We start from the raw sequence: 20,846 nt of genomic DNA, 5'->3' as shown, positions 1-20,846 counted from the left end.
ACTACAATGCCACCATCATACGGAAGTGAATGCAGGTGAGTGGTGGTCACCATCTGATATATCAAAAAACTCTAACTCAGAATCAAGTGGTTTTGCACCACAAGCTGCCGTGACGCAGCGAAAATTTAATGTTCTAATATTCCGTTAATTCTAGGGAATACTAAATTAAAAAAACGGTTTATATTCACGTTGATTTGAAATAATATTGTGCATCTAGGAGAGATAAGACTCATTGATTCTGCAAAATAACTAAAATTAACTAAACCAAAATAAAAATATTATTGAATTTAAATATGCCTTTAAAGGCTACAAGAGAATGTTATTTATACTACTAATAATTATCTAAACACCTAAACATGAAGAAAAAGAAAAGCATAGTCCTGAACTACGAAGAAAAAGAATAATAAACTTTAGATAGTAAGGAAACTAAGTTAAATATGATGGGGATTGCTAATCTGTATAACCACCCTAGGATAGAGAGAATTCACCCTCGAATTTGTATTGTCATCAACAATATCTTCATCATGATCACCTCTAAAACGAATAAGATACTTGACATTGAATACATATGCAGTGCGAGTATGACTAAAAAGCTTCAATATGTATGTGTTAGGATTTATTTTCTTTATAATCTCTAAAGGTCTAATTTTCCTGGCTGAAAGCTTATTGTATTCTCTAATTGAAAACCTATCTTTGGTTAGGACAGCCCAAATGACTTCCCCCACTAAAATTCTAAAGCTCGACACCTTTTATCTACTTCACTTATATAACCTTCGGTGGTTTTTCATAGACTCTTCTATAGTTGTATGAAATTTTTTAAGCTGCTTAATAAAGCCTTCTATCTTGTTTTTACAAACTAAATCTAGAACTGAGACTAAGTCAATAGGTGCTCGTGGATTATATCCATAATTCACCTAAAGAGGACTTAAATCAATATTACACTTAATATAACGATTATAAGTAAACTCAATTTAGTATAACTTTTGATCTTATGTTTCCAAGTTATCGCCAACTAGATTACATAGATGGTTTCCTAAAGAGTAGTTGACAATTTTAATTTGACCGTCTATCTAAGGGTGAAGAGCACTTTCGAAACTCAGACGATGTTAGTTAACTTTAATAATGTCCTCTAAAATGACTAGAAATTCAGTTAGATACCATAGAACTCAATAAACCATGCAATTTATAGACTTCCTTGAAGAATAGGGAAGCAACAATTAAGGCGTCTACATTCTTCTTGCATGTAATGAAATAAGCTATTTTCAAGAATCTATGAAAAATAACAAATATTAAATCCATACCCCTCTGAGTATGGGGTAATATCAAAACAAAGTGAATACTAATGTCAGCCTAAGGTTGTGTTAGAATTGGCAATGACAAATATAATCTTGCATTTGTTGCAATGCCTTTAGAAACTTTCTAAGGTTGTGTTAGAATTGGCAGTGACAAATATAATCTTGCATTTGTTGCAATGCCTTTAGAAACTTGACAAATGCGACAAGTCTCGACATAATGATAAACATTACACCTCATAGTAAACTAAAAATAAGTATTGGCTATTAGAGCCAGAGTTTTGTCACAACCTATATATCTTTCGTTATATAGTTCGGCAAAGACCTTTAGTCTCAAACTTGTTCAGGAACACATAATTGATTATCTTTGTAAAGTAATCCGTCATGCAAATGATAATCTGAGTAGAACCCTACAATAGTATCTTCTAATAAAGAAGTGAAAAAATGGTTAGTAGCATATAATTGTCGAAATGTGTCAAATCCAAGGGCTTGATTACGCATTCGTGTCAACAAGGACGATCTTCGACTAACCAATCTACTACCCTATTGGATTCACCATAAGTATGTTTTACTACAAAAGTAAGTAGTTGAAGTAACATGTTGATGAGAAAACTAATCTTAACTATTGAAATGTTTCAACGCAATATGATCAATGTATAAAATAAAGTCTCTATAAACTAGATAATAACGCCAATATTTTAATGCTTAGATCATTGTATAAAACTCCATATCACAAGTGTTGTAACGTGCATTTGCTCGGTTCAACTTTTCACCGAAATAGTCATTGTTTGTAGATACCATACATTTCGAATCAATTTATCAAACATGTATGCTAAATTTATTGAAAAGTAATTATTTCATCATCTAAGTAAACTAAACATGTTATGAATTTAATTAAAAAAACTGATTATTATCAAATCTAATTTATAAGTGATTAGCCCAAAGATACCCTATAAGTGTAAAGAAAAATGGTTTACCAAATACTGTAATGTGGTGTTTGGTTTGAAGAAAAGTCAGGAGAGGAAAATAGCAGAATGGAGAGGAAGGGAGAAAAAAGGAATGGAGAAGAGTTGTGAAATTAAATTTTATTGTTTGGTTTGATATAAAATTTGATAAGAAAAGAAATTACAATTTTTTTATTTAGACAAATTTATCTCTTACTTTAAATATTAAATTATTTATATTAATAATGATATAATATATATAAAATAAAATGGCAATCTGATGGCGGCCGGTGGAGGTCCAGCGAAGTTCGGCAGAGGTTTGACGACTTTCCGATGAAGTCTGACAGAGGTTCAGCGACTTTCCGGTGAAGTCCAACAGAGTTCTAGCAACTTTCCGGCAGAAGTCTATTTATAATATTAAATCAATAAAATAAAATTATAAATAATTATTATTAATGGCATTAAATAAGTTAAAAAGTTGAAGGGTAATTTTGAAGACGTTAGTTTACAACATAAGAGGAATTTAAATTCTTCATTACTTGGTGTGGAATCAAAATTCTACATTATGATGGATATTAAATTCTAATAGAAATTAAGTTCTTATATATTTTATCAAACCAAACAATAGAAATAAAAAGAGAATTTAAATTACTTCAATCTCTTCCATTCTCTCCTCCTAACAAAGCACCACCTAAATAAAATGCACCCGACATCGGATTTGTTTTATTCTCCAGGCCAAGGGAAATGGTCAGGATGGGGAACTTTCCTGGTACTGGGCTACTTGTCCCAACTGTACTCACTGTTCATGTGAGTGGAGTAATATACATTAAATGTATGTTAGAGAGATCCGGGAACATTAACGTGTTCACAAAGCCATGTTCATGACTTTTTAGGTTCGCCACATGCCCTCTTCACTGAACTTTTTCTCCCACACTTGAGCAAATCTCGCCCAAGAATTAACAATATGCCTACCTATTGTAATTAAAATTCTATATAATGTTTGGGAGAAATACGTCGACGAGACCAGGCATGATGAGCAGATATCTGATGGCAGAGTTCTGCGAACCGGTGTGTCCCGTAAGAGCCTGGTATCCTCGAGAGCAGGAGCAGAAATACCCTGCTCATCCACGAGCACGTCAGCCGCGAGTCCAATCTCCTGTAAGAAGCATAAAGCCATTCCTGCTAAGGGTTGATTCGAGGAGACCCGGTCAACGACAGTTGGCGAGGCATGCTCTCCAGCCCGAGAATCTAGGCACGAAGGCCACGCAACCACCCACGACTACGGAAATGGGGAATCTACGTTCGAGAGGTGGGAGGATAACAGACGTAGACTGTGGAAAACTGGGATTCAGAGGAAGCCTATAAAAAGGTAGCCAACGAAGGTAAAAGGGTTAGCAATTTTGATTTTAAAAGAGAGAAAACAATCTAACAGCTATAAGATTTGTGGCAAGCGTTCCCCGAACCTTCATATCTGACTTGAGCGTCGGAGGGTTTGCGCTGGGAAAACAACCGGCGTACTCTAACCTGTCTGTGTGCGCAGGAACCTCTGGAGAAGAAGCTTTACGAGGAGAGATCCTAGTCGTGGTGAAGTTGATCGAGCAGAGACCCTGGTCGTAGAACGAGGAGAACCAGAATCTCGCATCAACATTTTGGCGCTGTCTGTGGGGACCTGAGCAAAAAGCTTCTTTTGATAGTAAGAAGAGAAGGGAAGTAGCTGAAAAGCAATGGAGACAGGAGGAAGTAGTGCACAAGGGGGTGATATGAGGCTTAACGATTCCGTGACGCTGAGGGAGATAGCCAGTGAAGCACGGGAAAAAGCCATGTTCGACCAGATGGAACGGATGGAAAAGCAGATGGAGACCTTGACAACCATCATGCATGAGCTGCGGAGCGAACGAAGGGTAACCCAGGAAGAAAGGGTGAGAGGTGATGGAGTGGCACCAGGTCCCGATAATACGAGGAGAAGTCAGACCACCGGGAGACTTGGTGGTGAAAGAGGTAACATAGCCCTGCGGGGAGAATTCCATAGAGAGGAAGAGCAGTCCCCGGCAAGACAGATTTTTAACGAGGACGATGGGGTGGCGAATGCAGAGGAAACAGTGCTGAGGCAACATTTACATGATGTAGAGCAAGAGCGGGATCAAATTGCAGCACGTGACCCTGGTCGTGCAGTGCAGCTGGAGGAGGAGGTGCGCAGACTAGCGCAGATAATTGACGACATGTAAGGAAGGAGCAGAGCTCCTGGTTGGAGGATAATGCTGGACGGAGAATCACCGCTCGCAGCAGAGATCATGAGGGCAGTTATTCCGAGAGATTTCCGCCTCCCAGACCTTAGATATTCGGGAAGAACTGATCCGTTGGTAGACATAGAGCGCTTCAACGACATAACTGGGGTACAAGGATTATCTCAATCCCAAAGGTGCAGGGTGTTCCCACTATCCCTTGAGGGACGTGCACGAGAGTGGTACAGGAAACTTCCTCGGGGCAGCATCAAAACCTTCGAGCAGATGTGCCAGGAATTTGCAGAGCAGTTTAGTGGGGCAATGGCACCAGAGGATGACATGATGGAGCTGAAAAGCATGAAGCAGGGAGAGTAAGAAACCTTTCGGGAATTCATCAAGAGGTTTCATCGTGCTGTCCTCGACTTGGGAGCCTTCAACCACCCTCAGGCGTTAAGGGGATTGAAAGAAGGGGTGAAGATAGGAAGGCTGTGGTACAACTTAAGGAGCCCAGTTATTCAGACTTATGCGGCCGCATATGAGCAGGCTAAGAGAGACATTGAGATTGAAGAGGAGAATGCCGCACGGATTAAAACAGACCAGTTAGAAGGGTTGGGGAGGAAAGAGAAGAGAGCATTACCAGGGAATGGGCCGATCAGGAGGAGAGACCACCAGACCTCGGGTAGTGGAGTAGGAGGTCGGGTAACTGCTTACCAGCCTCATCAGAGGCCACCACAGTACCAGCTCAGCAGGGCTCAACCTCCTCGTTCCCCAACTAGGGAGCCTTGAAGAAGGTATGACTCGGCATATGGTGGTCTTCATCAACACTCCCACGGTAGTAGAGGGAGCAGACCAGAAGTGCTGCCACCGCCTCCAACTCAGAATGGAGCAAATAGAGAAAGGGCAGTGCACCTGATCGACCAAAACCAGGACTATGGACGGTATACTTCCTTGAAGAGGTCCCTGGACGAGGTTTACGAGGTCATAAAGGATCGAGGATTGCTGTACCCCCCTGCCCCAATAACAAAGCTACCCAACAGGAAGGATAGGGGACGCTATTGTAAGTTCCATGGCACTCATGGCCACACCACAGCAGATTGCAAAGATCTCAAGACCCGGGTTGAAGATTTGGTGAGAAATCGCTATCTGGACGAGTTTATAGATGGGACCTTCCCAATGGTAGCCTCAACAAGTGAAGGGGAGCAGAGTGACAGGAGCTTGAAACGCGAGCAGCCTGCAGTAAGGGTGATAGCTGGGGGCCCGACATTGGAAGGATATTCCAACAGGTCGAGGAAGAATTATGCTAGATACGCCATGACCAGCAAAGAGGTATTCTTCAACACCCCAGTAGCCAAACGAGCAAGGGTCAGGCAAGTGCCAATCATGTGGACAGATGAAGACGAGGAATGGATTCTATACCCCCACGAGGATGCTTTGGTCATCAAGGCTACGGTCGCTAGCAAGAAGTTTGACCGGATATTGATTGATACAGGGAGCTCAGTTGATGTGCTATTTAAGTCAACTTTGGAGGAGATGGGAATAGCAGACCGGAAGTTGGAATACACCAATACCTCCTTAAAGGGGTTCGGAGGGGGAAAGCTAGTCCCTCTGGGCGTGGTCGAGCTGCCTATCATGATTGGGAGCTCCCCGACGGAAAGGACAATGATACTGGACTTTGTGGTGGTGGATGAAGAAGGTCCTTACCAGATGATCCTAGGTCGGCCGTTTCTAAGGATGAGCAAAGCGGTATTGTCCATCCATTATCTGGCTCTCAAGTACCGGGTGAACGGGGTAGTTGGTGTGGTACGAGGGGACCAGAGAATCGCTAGAAGCTGCTACTCCTCGGCAGCAAAGGAGGCAATGCAGATAACATCCCTTAACACCCGAGTGGAAAGCAAGAAGGGCAGACAAGAACCTGTAGAGGAGTGGAGACAGTGAGCGTGGGACCAGAGAATCCGGGAACGACGATCAGAATCGGGTCGAAATATAAGGAAGAGAGAAAACAACCTAACAGCCATAAGATTTGTGGCAAGCGTTCCCCGAACCTTCATATCTGACTTGAGCGTCGGAGGGTTTGCGCTGGGAAAACAACCGACGTACTCTGACATGTCTGTGTGCGCAAGAACTTCTGGAGAAGAAGCTTTACGAGGAGAGATCCTGGTCGTGGTAAAGTTGATCGAGCAGAGACCCTGGTCGTAGAAGGAGGAGAACCAGAATCTCGCATCAACATATAACATTCACACAATTACTAGTTAGCCGGTGAGGATGAAAGTCCTAGAATTGGAACAACATCCATTTGGAATCTGAATAGGTTTAGGCTTAATTTAGATTCGACAGTTGCTTTGTCTTTGTGGAAGTATAATATATATTAATCTTACAAGATGAATTCAGCAAGTTTGACATCCAGAGGTGGGAAATTTCCCGGTTGAATACAACCAATTCATATGTATTTGCTGTATTCAAATGGCACTTAAAAAAAAAAAAAACTTACAATCACTATTTTGTAGCAAGTTTAACAATATTATATCGGATTTCTTAAAAGAAGTCGGACAAATAAGCAAATGAATTTATGAATATCATTTGTCTCGAGAAATTTTGTTCGATGTTACTTTTGTCCATATACGTTTGGATTTATCATGTAGCCTCCGGAATTGCCGCCTGGCCGGACATGCCTTCACCGATGGGCTCAAATCAGGAGCAAAAAAATTATTAATATTTTTGTTTGATATGAGTACGGTAACACTTGGAGGAATCCCTGGCCAATTTTATGTTTTGCGTTGAATGTACGGATTTTGTCATTTTCTGGCGTGATTCATGCTCTTACCAAAGTACTAACGAGTAGGGACGAACGATAATCAATTCATCTTCGTACAATTCTTTCAAAACAGAGAGTACTCTTCTTTTTTTAAAAAAAAAAAAAAAATTTATTCCGGTAACTTAAAGTTTACGTCAATACAATTTTTAACTTGAATATTCCCTTCATTGAGAAATATTTACGTTCGTCAACCATCAATTTAATGTCGCATTTATTTTTTTACTCAAAATTTAAATGAATTTGATTTTTTTTTTGAAGTATGGATAAATCATAATATAAATGTTTGAATAGTCTATTTATTTTTTTATTTTTTAATATCTAAATATAATTAATATCTTATTTATTTTTATAAATTAAAAATATCTTAAAATGATTATCTAACATTTATGTCTTTGTAAATTAAAATAAAAAAGAATTAAGTTTTATAATTTAAAAAATAATTATATTTAATAGATTTTTTTAACATAATATTAACTTATGGGTCAAATGTTTACCTATTCATATAATATTCACAAAAGTTTATTTTTTTATTTAAATATTTATATTTAAAAATCTAAGCTATCAATGGGTCCTTGTCTCAGTCATAGAGTCTTTACATTTTTTTTTCTATTTAAATATAAATATCTAAAAACCTAAACTATCAATGGGTCTTTGTCTTAGTGATAGAGTCTTTACATTTACTATGGCGTCAAGAAACGTGAGTGGACTAAACTTGTTAAAACGAAAAACGCAACTACAAAAGATAAAAGAATTCAACTAAATCCACTATTCCTCCCCTGTTTCCTTTGCTGGCTGGCGTTTCAACCAAAGAAAAAGGATTCAGGTGATAAAGCACAACAAACAACAAAAGCTACTTTTTAGTTGCACGAGATGCACGAAATTAAGACACCAATGTCTTGGTTTGAAGTTTAAACTGCCAATCGTCCGCACAAGTGTAATATTGTAACACACTTCAACTTGCAGCTGCCGGTTGTTTCATCTAACTACACAATATTCAAGGCCAAATGGTCAGTGGGTCAAGCTCAGAATTTGTAAAAGTTTTTCATAATGTCGTGTAGCACACATCTTAAATTAAGACTAAGTTCCCGGGAAAAACAATTAACAACGACGCAATAGTTAAAAGCTTGTGACAAGTGGCACGCACACTAAATGTAATTTCCAGTCCCACCTTTTTCTTCTTTTTTTTTTCTTCTTTTCCACACTGTGCCAATTTCCTGGAATGTGAGGTAATTAAACGTACATTTTTTTATGTTTTTTTTGGGGCCCTTTCGGCAGTTGTCGACATAGCCCCGTTTTTTGGTTTCTTTATGTGACGGAAAGGGCAATGTTGACTCAGACACAGCTTTGATGTTAATCTATTGTCGGACATGCCCGTGCTTTGGAAAAAAGGAAATGAAAGTTTTCTTTCAGTTGCTGTCAATGCAGCTTCCTCGCAGTTTCCTCTTGAGCTGGCTGTGTCTGAGTTTACTTTGGAAAGATACATGACATCTGCAATCTGATGTTAATAATAATCTTGGTGAGAATTTAATGAGTCTGTTTTGACCAAGACAGTGGCCAGAATGAACCGAACGTGGCAACAGCCAATGATGACAGACGCAAAGTGAGATTTCAACTCTGGCCTGCACTTCTGCCCACCACGTTTTTATTGTTTGATTTTTCTTTGGTATGGTTTGTCTAATAATGCGTGCCGTTGTCGTTGTTCTTGCTGCGGCTGTTGTTTTTCTCTGTGAATGTCAACAATGACGGCTAAACAAACTTTCGCTGTCGACGATCCGATTTTAAATTGCCTTTTGTATTGAGCAACAAGCAGTCCTAGTTTCTGTTTTGTCAACGGACAGCTTGTCCATTATGAGTTTTCAAGTCTTTTGCGCTAATACAATTTCTAGTTTCTTATAAAAAAAAACAATCTGACTCTTTAACATTTTGGACCAGGAACCAATATCATTTAGATAGTTTGCTTCACAGTTCACACCACTCAACTTGCAAAACTTGTCTGTAAACTGCTTGATGCGAGGTGATTTGGAGATAACATTGGTCTACTAGTAATAAAATCTTATTTCAAAAAACCCAAATTGGACTTGGAATCCCAGAATTTTGACAGGAAAATGATTCGTCTATGATAACGTTTTGTCAAAATAGATAAATTCATTTGCAAGTCAGAAAACACTGCTTTAGTTTTACTAGAATAGGGGCCCAAGTTCCAAGCAGCCAAGATAAGAATTTAATATTTTGGAGGAATTGTGTGGCTTGCGAAAATCAATTTCTAAAAGCGTCAAATATTGTCATCGCATGATGACAGCTACTCAATCATATCAGCGTAGCCCATTAGCTTCAAATTCATAGTGACCGGCGACGCCGGCTACACTCCAAGCCCAATTTCTCTTTTGGACGAGTCCAATTAACAAGTGCTTAGGTCTGAACCAAAGCCAAATTCCGCCCCAGAGCGAAAACCCAAATTTTTTCAATCGAACACTCGCTAAAGAGAAGTGCTACTAGCACCCCTCGGTAATCCTCTTAAAACCCCTTTTTCTCACTGTACCCCTCAAATAATTTTAGAAGGGGTGAAGCTATTTGAACCCATTAATTTGCTCTTTGTACCCATCACTCAACAAAATTTTTAATTATTAATTTATCCTTAAATAAAATCACATAAAGAACAATAAAATTTAAACAAATAAAAACTGTAATTTAATTATACCCATTTTTCGATAAACCATATCTACTCTTTCTCTGATGCCTATGGATTCATTAATGAAAAATAAAAAAAAATGTAAACTAGTTTATAGAAGAATTCCCAAAACAAAGAACTATAATTCTCTTTGTAGGTTTTACTTAAGAAAGAACTTGACGTTGCTTTTTTTTTTTTTTTTTTTCTTCTCTTCTTCTTTACATAAACTTCAAATTCTGGTAATTAAGAAACAAAGCAAAGAACAATTACAGGCACAGCTGCTAGATTTCTTGTATGTCATGTTCTTACCCTACACTATGAAGACGTTATTTTATATTAAAATCCGTTCGATAAAGCCGATAGTATTATTATTATATATGAAACAAAACCACAAGGGCGGGAGAAAACAAAAAAAGTTCAATTTGTCATGGGTTTTAAGAAGATGGCCCATGTTTAGGCTTTAATCTCTTGTCAATTAATTAAAAAGAAATTGAACTCTACAGGAAGTTAGAAAAAGAAATTACCTGTTTTGGAGAGGCTACAGAGACTGACCAAGTAAAAATAGAGAAGTTAATAATGGGTGTAAAAAAAATAAAAAGAATAATATTTTAGTTGAGGTTATTTTTTAGATTTTTATAGGGTATATGTAGTAAAAATCTAATATCTAAATTTTAATGGTGGATTTATTGAGAAAACAAGTTTAATTAGTAAAATTATGGGTTCAAATAGCCTCACCCTTTTAAAAGAAATCGCTTTTTTTCCCAATAAAATCTACGTTAATTCCCTAAATACCCTTCTTCAATTCCAGAAATAGTGGAGTCTCTCTGCTTGAATTTATAGAAGAAAAGAAGTGGGGGCAAAGATAAAGAAATAGATTATTACACTTATGAAATGTAGGAGTGGTGGTTAAAACAAAAACTCTAGTGAAATTGGGAGTTCAAAACAAAAAAAGAAATCTTGAAACAGAAAAGCGAATGAAATTTGTATGATGGTGAACAGTGAATATTCTCTTTTTAAGATTTTTCTCTTGTTCAGTGTTTAAACAGGAGACTGGAAGCATAAGGATGTACATTACCATACTTACAATTAATTCATGCAGGTATACAACAAATTATAAACAAAAATTGGCGATTCAATTGCTGATAATCAACCTCTTGTTGCATTTTTTTTTTTTTCCTCCATTGGATGCATGTGCCAAGATTTGGTAAATAAAAAAAAAAAAAAAAAAAAAAGTCTTGCATCTTAGGCTTAAAAAAGGGTACATACAAAAGTGGGGATTTTAAGAGGATTTTTGAAGGGTGCCAATAGCTCTGAGAAAAAAAATTATGAAAGGACAAATCTGCTAGAGTAGGTCTCTTTGACACACTTTTAAATTCCTCATAAAACCCCTTACCAAAAAAGGAAAATTCCTCACAAAGCCTCCTTTAAATAAAATTATCTAACAACCAAAGACAAATGAATTCATATCTTATTTTGAATGAAAATTCAATTAAATAATAAGTTATCTTTTTAGAAACCTTTTCACCCTCCTCACTTCATAATATATATTTATATTTTAAATTTTAATTGAAAAACTATTTAAAGATTTAGAAATTTGTGATAATTTAGTACTATGGAGGTAAAAACTATGTAATAAGAAAATAATTTAAGATTTTAGGATTTGCATCTCTTTTATATATTAAAAAATTCTCTTCATAGTGTGAAGTTTTATGGCAAGATGATTGATTTTTAATTTGTGATTTTGTATTGTATAAATTAAATTGAGTATTTTTAGAAAATAAAATTGAAAAAGGGCGTCATAAGCATTTTGGAGGGGTGTTAAAAGATCCACTCTTATAGGAACTACTGTCCAAGCCCTTCAAAAACACCAACCGGCTCTTCATGGCCGAGTAGAGCCCCTGTCCATTGGATTATTTGACTACCTAAAATTGTTATGCCAACTCCAAATCATGGCAACAGGCTATCAATCCTATTATATATATACAAATACAATGTTCTAGAATGCTAGCTTGGGGAACATTAGCACAAATGCAGCTGTAATTCGCATGATGGTTATGATTGAAATGAAAGGATATTACAAGAGTACACTAACTAATTAAAATGAAGCAATAATCACACATTTAGTTATTGAAACAGAAATTACTAAGTGATTCCTAGATCAAGGGGCAGAAATTTCTTGAAGACAGAAATGAAAACAAACCAAAACAGGACAATATTTTCAGTGTGAAAATATTGGTGGTGCAGGGTGCTGATAATAACACTCATCCAGCTTTTCAGAAAACCAGTGCCAATTGGCTGTTGTCTAATGGCTGTTGTAACCAAAAAACACAAGTCACTTCGCAAAGGTGCTTGTAATGGACATAGAGAGCAAATTTGCAACGGGAGAAGATAGAGGAAGCAGTTATGATTGTGGTGATTTGACTGATTGTTGTGGTGCTAGCATAATGACCTGATAATTACCCACAATGCATTTTGATGAATAAAGAAATATACAGATTACCATGAGCTCAGAGCTGTAATGTCCAAATAGCAACAAAATAGATGTCAATAACGCAAAAAAGAGTACCAAATGCAGTCTGCAGTTTCAGCGTCACTCTCACTCATGATTGTGGTATGAACCATCATAAAAATCAGATTCCTACAATTCAAGGTGTGCTCCTGGGCAGCTTAGTTTTCTCTCATAGTTAAGTACTGAAAAAAAAATAATAATAAAACAAAGTAGAAAAAGTTAATTGTTTGAAAATAAAACAAAGGAAGAGCTGCCGAGAAAAACTAGACATGAGAGAATCACTTTGAAAGGGTATACATTAAAACAGCAAAGAAACACCGGCATAAAACTAATATGCAGTACTAAGATGCCCGTGAAACAACTTACATGCTAACATTACCCAGAATTAAAAGTCACTGTGTTACTTGCAGAGAGCAGACAATCACAAGGAGATTCTACCAATAGCCAGTCACTCAGGATTTAACAGTTGGACATAAAGATATTCTATAATTCCCTAATTCAATAAGCTCTATTATCGCTAATCTGACAATATTGACGAACATGCTTGCATATAATGAAAAACTAAGTTAAACAGATAGATAATCATACCTTTGCAGATCATTAACCCAAGAAGCGTTTGTAATTGTTATCAGAGCCAAGCAAGTCAGCGGCCCTATAATTCGTCCTAACCCTAAATTCGCGCTCACCCAGCCATTCCGAGCCAATCAAATCCCTCCACAAACTCCTCTCAGTCTCAGGCAACGACGCCAAGCAAACCAACTTCTCGACCTCCTTGGGCCCCACTCTCCCCGCAATTCTCGCATCTTGAAACGGCCTCAACAATCTGTCTTTCGCAAAGCCCGCGCACTTGTCCTTGGCGACAATCAAACACGCTTCCATTTCACGCACTTCGCAGTCCTCACGCTCCTTGAAGTCGGCGGGTCTTTGTCCAATTAGGTTTCGCCACCAAGGAGGCTTGCACTTTTTGGACGCATTGACGGAGCAACCGATCCTAGCGCCATGTTCGCACTGCGAGAGTACCTTGGACTCGCAGGATTCGTACGCCGAAGCCCACGACTGGTGGCTCCTGAAAGCGAGGAGATATGAGCCGCTCGATGGGTCGTCGTGTGGGACGGGCCCCCGTAGTAATGGGATTGGTTTATCGAATTTGATAACCGTCGATGCGGCTGAATATTCCTCCATGTTAGAATTTGTCCCCGTACTGTCCATTTTCCATTCAGCACTAGCAGCAAATTGTCATCATCTGGCATCAACCAATCAGACGATTCGATTAGTGGTAGTAGTTAAGTTATTATAAACAACTTATAATAATATATATATATAAGCATAACAATTTTTTTTCTAATTTAACTCTTTAAATGTTTATTTATTTATTTATTTATGTGATAAATATAAAAGTAAAAAAAATAAGTCCATCTCTAAAAAAAAGTTATATTATTTTAATCAAACTCATTCTACCACAAAAATATTTTGACATTTAGTACGGCACACCCATATCTTTCGACCATGTGCATCACGCCCCCATTTCCGTCAATCTATCGTTAACTTAACAAAAAAAAAAGATAAAATGATAATTTTTTAAGAACGAACTCTTTTATCCTTCGTTTCTTTTTATTTTCTATGTTTTGTTTTTCTTTTCTTTTTTTTCCCTTCCTCTTCTTTTTCCCGTCGGTATTCCTTCGTTCTTCTTCTTCTTCCTTTTTCTTCTTCTTCTTCTTCTTCTTCTTCTTCTTTTTTCTTCTTATTCTCTTTCTCCTCCTTTTTTTTCTTCCTGTCTTTTACTACTGGTGTCTGTCGGAGTGATCAACCACCGGCTTGAATCGACAACAACAAAATGGCGCGCTGCGTGATCTGCCATCGCTTGAAACCATCGCCTCAACTACTGCATGGAACCACCGACGCCACCACTTGAAGCTGTCGCCGTCTCCGCCACCTCTATAATTTGATTTAGGGTTTGAAATCTTTCGTTTTAGGATTTTTTATTTTTGGATTCCTTTTTGTTAAATTTTCTTAGTTTGGGTCTTTTGTAATAGACTTTTACAATGAAATTTACTGCAAGTGTTTGGCATAATTAGATTAGGTGTCTTTAATATTGGAATTTTTTTGTAATCTGATGATGATTCTGTATTTGATTTTCTTCTTTCCTTTTGGAATCATGCTTTGTCTCTCATTTTGAAGTTTTCCCCTTTTACAATTTTGTTATGATACTAAAAAAAAAATTCGTTTCAATTTAATTGTAAAAAAATATAAAAATAAATATCGTTATAATAAATCTTTATTTCTTAATGTTAATTTTTTAAGTTGTAAGGGGTATTTTAGTACTTATATATCAATTCAATTTAAAACAGCGGTAGTATGGTCTTTTAGGTTAATAGCAGCTTGAACCGTTAGAATTAACTGATTTTTTGACGGAAATGGGGGCGTGGTACACATGGTCGAAAGATGTGGCTGCCTGGTGCTAAATGTCGAAACAATTAGAGGCTGACGATAAATTACCCTTATATATATAAAAGCATAACAATTTTTTTTCTAATTTAACTCTTTAAATATTTATTTATTTATCTATGTGACAAATATAAAAGTAAAAAAAAAAAGTCATCTCTAAAAAAAAGTTATGTGATTTTAATCAAACTCATTCCACCACAAAAATGATAGCAATTATAAAACTTTTCTTTCTTTAAAAATAATGAGATAAAAAATAATATAATACTAAATTAAAAACTTTAAAATACGCTCCAAATAAGATGTAAAAAGATCAATATTATCTCATTTAAAGAATTTTTTTGGAGAGTCTTTTAGAACTATTTTTGTTGATGTGCCTTTTTAAATAAGTAGTAAAATGTTATTTATTTATTTTTTTAATGATATTCTAACATAGTTTAGCTTGTAGTTTTATACCTTTATTTTAACGCTAAAGTGATGAGACATAAACAAATAACTATCAATTTTTTTTATTTCAATTCAAGGTAGGGGAAGTTCGATTTTATTAGGATTATGATTCTCTTTTTCTTTCCTAATCTCTAATAGTCTCTTAGATCTAATTAAAAAAAATGGCTTAATTGCAAATAAAACAAAACAAATCAGTTTGATTGTCAATATCAAAATTTAAAATTCACTTATAACCACTTATTTTATTAGGAGAGACTAAGAGAGGGAAAAAAAAACTAAGAAGTGATCCTTGTCCATTTTATTATGAGTCGGGAAATTTGTACTCAAAAATATATTTTGAAATATTTTTTTTACTTTGTTCACTTATTTGATAAATTTAAAATTTAAAATTTTACTTTTACACACTCTTATAAGTACTGAAATAACCCTTAATTATTTTCTCTCATGCACAGATCAGATATTCAACAACTACATTAAAGATTTAAAAATATTAAATATCAACGAACGATTCCTATTCAATTAAGAAGGGTTGGTGGGATGACTGGATCAGAATCAGTTTACCCGTGAAGATTTGTGAATGAAGAAATAAAATAATGGTATCAATAAATATTTTCAAATAATGAAAAAAAATCTTTTCAAAATAACGATTTGCGTTTCTATGAATAAATACTTTTTATATTCTTTGAATGATAGATTAGATTTGATATTTATTTGAAACTCACATGTGATATGTAAACATTTAGTGGTTTGCGGGTAAAAGTATTTTAATTTATTTTTCTAAATTGTCCTTAATAATAAATTTATTTTAATATACATTGAAGAATTTTATTTTTAATAAAATTTTACTAAGATATCCATAAGAACGTTCAATGTCTATTTTAAAAGTACTAATAGACTCATCTTTTTATTGTTTTATTCCTATTTGTCCATGATTAGAACTCAAGTAGTCATTTAAAGAAACTGATGTACAATTAAATGGTCAAATCTTGAGACAATTTAGGAGACTATTTGAGAAAGTAAAAATTGATTTGTTTATATATAGTAAAACCTTAATAAACGAATATTCGATAAATTAATAATCTTGATTAAGTAATAAAATCTTTCAATTTTGACTTGGGTTAATGTACTGAACTAATAATTTTACTAAATGTATAAGATAATAATTTTTTAAGAACATATAAAGTTCATAATATTAAGGATTTTTTTCTTGATGACTTAAGTTTTCTCAATTCAACTATTTTCCAAAATATATATCTAATATTTGAAACTAAAAATAAAACTAATGATGCATTTATAGAGTTTATATTCTACATGTTTATATTATACATACTTTAAGAATATCAAATACTTTATCATATAGGGTGTTAAATTTGAAAAATATGTACATCAATTTTATGTCTAAGTACAATGTACTGACATAAATTTTTATGTAGATGTTCTAAAATTTAACAATTTCTCTTTTTTGTATATACACAATTCATGTTTCTTGGTCAAATGAATGATATACGTACTAAGATGATACTATAAAATATAAAACATAAAAACTCTTCTTAAATCTGATGATAAATTAATAAATTATTTATTTATTAATAAATATATATCCTTACTAAGATGATTTTTTTTCTTAGTCCCAACAATTTATTTTGTAAAGGCTTTACCGTACATCATTTTGTTTTTCTTAATAATAACAATTTCATTCTAAAATATCAAAAATTTACTATCTATTTATAATTGTATGATTTTTTTTCCTTATATAAGAGGTAGAAAGGTGATCAAAGCCTAATTCAAATTTTATATGTTGTTTTGGCTCTGTTAAATAGTTTAATCATCTCAACATATTACAGTTTTATATATGTATAAGTAAATGCTACCAGCATTTTATTGAATAAACTTTACATTAACGTAGACGTATGACGTAACAGAGAATAGGATTTTTAAAAGATCTGCACAAATACAAGAATTCTGCATATGAAATATTAGGACCCAACCAATAATCAGAATGCCATCATCATTCTTGCAAATTCCTCGAAGCTGACGAGACCATCACCATCTAAATCAGCTTCTCTGATCATTTGCTCAGTTTCTTCATCGCTCAGTCTTTCACCCAAATTCATCATTACATTCCTTAGCTGCATGCACACAAAATCGTTATTGTGCAGGGAGAAATTGATCAAGTAAAACTACACATCACAAATAAATTAATACTACTAGCTAGATTGGTTTCATATTAGTGGAAAAATGATACGTGTACTGTATAGTGGTTGATATGCACATTTACCTCAGCTGCTGATATGAACCCATCTTGATCTCTGTCAAATACTTTAAAGGCTTCTTTTAGCTCTTCAGAAACATTTTCCTGATAAAATAAATAACAATTCATGTTTGTTAATTTGCACCAAAACATATGCATCAATTTAATTTGATATTCATATATACAGATACGTATGTTGTAACCTTCATCTTTCTTCCCATGATAGTCAAAAACTCTAAAAAATCGATGGACCCATTTCCATCAAAATCAACTTCACTAATCATCTCTTGAACTTCTTCTTTCCTAGGATGTTCATCCTGTGCTGATTGGATCACTGTTGCAAGGTCTTTCATGGTAATTAAACCTACATATATTATGATATAATATAAATACACACAACACCATTGATAACGAATTAATAAAATGAAGCCACAGCACTATTAAAAAAAAAAAACCAAAATGATTAGCTATAGAACGTGTGCACACTGTCAACACCTAATGAATTAACACACCGTCGGAGTCTTTGTCAATCATGCAAAAGGCTTCCTGGAACTCAGCAATTTGATCTTCTGTTAATGCATCGGCCATGTTTGGTTTTGAATAACAAAGTAATGATCAAAAACTAATTTTATTTCTTTTGCTGAAAGATGAGAAAAGAAAGTGGTGTTAGCTGGGGAATTAAGCTATGAAGATGGTTGGTTTGGCGCAGGCTAATTAATGGTGAGCAAGAATTAGTCTTAGTTAATATATATATATGTAAGAATCGACGTTGGGGCGGGGCTTGAAGAAACAGTCAGAGAGACACGCTTGAGAAGGGATTAATAATTTCCATTCAAAAAGGCTGAAATTTTCTTGAGGACATAGTCTCACGTCAACGATGGGATTAAGAAATTTTCATATTGCTCCAATCCGGGGAGCTTTCATTTTATTAGTCAACTAAGGCTGAAATTTTCTGGGGAGCTTTCATTTTCTAATTTCTAAGATCAAGATGTTCATAAAACTCATCCGATTTCAAAGAAGAATCAGAATGGGTCAAAAAGGCAATGAGGGTGATAGCTAGCTTGTTCCATAATATATAATTAAGGTAGCGTACTACATACAAGTAAATTTCATTTGTCTTTTTTGGTACAATAGTGAGATCAACGTACACACATAGTGACCGTTTGGTTTTATTTATATATCATGGGATTGGATAATTTTAGTGTAAAATAATCTTTATATCATGTTTGGTATAAAAAAAGTAAAGGTAGGGTAACAATAATGGGTCCACCACTTAATCCCAATAGTGGCAAAATTTCATCCCAAGGGGACTCCTGGGATTACATTTTCTAAGATAAAACTTTGTTCTCTACTATTCATGGAATTAAAAACTATAACATGTTAAATATTAAAAAAAAAATAAAGGAAGATTTTGTATTTTTTTTATAAATTTACCAATAATTATTGATTTAAGTTAGATTATATTACATGTCATTTTAAAGTAAATCTACAATGATTTTAATAAATTAATATATAAGACATTATTATTTACTAGCTAATCTCATGGCATACCAAACACAACATAATATTATATATAATCCAGTATTATCCAATCCAATCCTATCTTATCTAATCTGATCCAATCCAATCCAATCTAATCCGGCATACCAAACGATCCCATATATTTTGAAGGTAAAGTTTATCTTACATTAGTTGTACGTTACAGCTAAAATTTCTTAAATCCTTAGAAAAGATAATAATTATTAAAAACATCAATAAGGTTTTAAGTTTTACTTTAAAGCCCAAGTTACAGCCAGGCAATAGTATTGTTAGAAGTTTAATTTTTTTAAAATTTTCTATTTATATTTATAGTAAATTTAGTACTAAATTGCTCAATAATTTTTTCTATTTTATTTAATTTAATCTCTAACTTGTTTAATCTTATATCTATTAAGTTTTTTATTAATTACATTAATGATCTCTTACTTTAATATATCATAATTTTCAATATTGAAGTCTTTTATTAATTGTTTAACTTTATTAAATTCTTTACTCAGTTAATCTCTTAACTTTTTAATTTATTTTTATTTTCTTCATTGAAATTATTAATTTATAATATTTTATTTACACCTTCTATATCATTTATAGATACATTTGTGTTTCTTAATTTATTTAATAAATATTGTGACATTCAATTTAATTTATTATTTCTCCACATTTCTGAATCATTGATTAGATCAAAGGGTTGAAATCTTTCATAGAAAAATCCTCTTTGCCTATAACTAGAAGGCGGTAACTTATTGGTTTCTATGTTTTATGAAATTATTAGAGGTTTTGATAATTTATTGATTGTTCCATGTTTTTAATAGTTCGTTAGATTCATGAGATATTTATCATATGTAATATCTCTCATAATTTAGAATAATAAATTTAGATTACAAAATCTATGTAACAACATTGATGGTATGTATTAGGATGGGAAAGTAGATTGAATGTGTGTGTGTGTGTGTGTGTGTGTTACAAGAAAAATTTAGTCTATGTCTTAAAAGAAACAAGAAATTATAAATGAAGGTGCTAAAATTTATTCAAAAGTTGTAAATCTTTATGAATATAATAATCATTTAAATTTTTATAAAAATACAGCAAAAGTTTTATAAAGTTTTTAAATAGATGTAGAAGAGATGAACTACAAACTTATTTAGTTATAAAAAATTAATGAGGACTTATTTGAAAAAAATAAGTAAATATGTGATTAAAAATGATTTTTTTTATAAATTACTATTACACCCACACCTCATTTCATGTTAAAATTGTTTTCATTCATTAGATTTAAGAAATATCAAAATCAATGATCTATATCTATTGGATGTTTGTTACATTGTTTGTAAGATAAGCTTTGGCTATTTATCAATTTAAGTTTTGGATCTTTGTAGAAACTTTGTTATTGTATTAATTGGAAAAAAAATGATAGAAGATTGATAAAATAATCTCACTTGTTAAGAAATTATTATTTGGTTATAGAAATCAATACTATTATATGTACATAATGGAGATGCACAAATGATATACGTATCATAGGTTATAACTATATTTCTTTTTAATCATTAATTTAAAAATCTTACACAGCCTATTAATAAATGATGAATTATGTACTACAAATTATGTAGTACATAATTCATGTGCTGTATGTAAATTATGTAGTACATAACCCAACTACATACAGCATGTGTAGCGATGCTCAAGTTTAGTACTTTATTTTACGAATGCAAGCACTCAAGTT

At 33.9% G+C, this 20,846-nt stretch overlaps 2 protein-coding genes across 9 annotated transcripts; both read right to left on the bottom strand.

The window, feature by feature from the left end:
- Window positions 1-11,957: 11,957 nt before the first annotated feature.
- Window positions 11,958-13,730, bottom strand: LOC102615815 (hypothetical protein). Of its 6 annotated transcripts, none has more exons than XR_370843.4 (3): window positions 13,036-13,730; window positions 12,505-12,576; window positions 11,958-12,387 (listed from the first exon to the last, which is right to left on the bottom strand). XR_370843.4 is itself a non-coding variant. In XM_006479569.4 (2 exons), the coding sequence occupies exon 1, from the start codon at window positions 13,654-13,656 to the stop codon at window positions 13,048-13,050; it is 609 nt and encodes a 202-aa protein (XP_006479632.2). In that variant the 5' UTR covers window positions 13,657-13,730; the 3' UTR covers window positions 11,958-12,576; window positions 13,036-13,047. The 6 variants fall into 6 exon arrangements, 4 of the variants coding, with proteins under 4 accessions (XP_006479632.2, XP_006479631.2, XP_006479633.2 ...); XR_370842.4 differs by having other exon boundaries at window positions 12,505-12,629; window positions 13,036-13,729; XM_006479569.4 differs by having other exon boundaries at window positions 11,958-12,576.
- Window positions 13,731-17,193: 3,463 nt separating this feature from the next.
- On the bottom strand, window positions 17,194-18,547 carry LOC102615508 (calmodulin). Of its 3 annotated transcripts, none has more exons than XM_015530763.3 (4): window positions 18,100-18,547; window positions 17,791-17,921; window positions 17,615-17,692; window positions 17,194-17,465 (listed from the first exon to the last, which is right to left on the bottom strand). In XM_015530763.3, the coding sequence occupies exons 1-4, from the start codon at window positions 18,173-18,175 to the stop codon at window positions 17,331-17,333; spliced, it is 420 nt and encodes a 139-aa protein (XP_015386249.1). In that variant the 5' UTR covers window positions 18,176-18,547; the 3' UTR covers window positions 17,194-17,330. The 3 variants fall into 3 exon arrangements, with proteins under 3 accessions (XP_015386249.1, XP_006479630.1, XP_015386250.1); XM_006479567.4 differs by having other exon boundaries at window positions 17,791-17,951; window positions 18,100-18,512; XM_015530764.3 differs by having other exon boundaries at window positions 17,791-17,951; window positions 18,083-18,238.
- Window positions 18,548-20,846: the final 2,299 nt, after the last annotated feature.

Source organism: Citrus sinensis, chromosome 3 (assembly GCF_022201045.2).
Source record: "Citrus sinensis cultivar Valencia sweet orange chromosome 3, DVS_A1.0, whole genome shotgun sequence".
NCBI lineage: Eukaryota > Viridiplantae > Streptophyta > Magnoliopsida > Sapindales > Rutaceae > Citrus > Citrus sinensis.
This window is presented reverse-complemented; position numbering and strand designations above follow the sequence as displayed.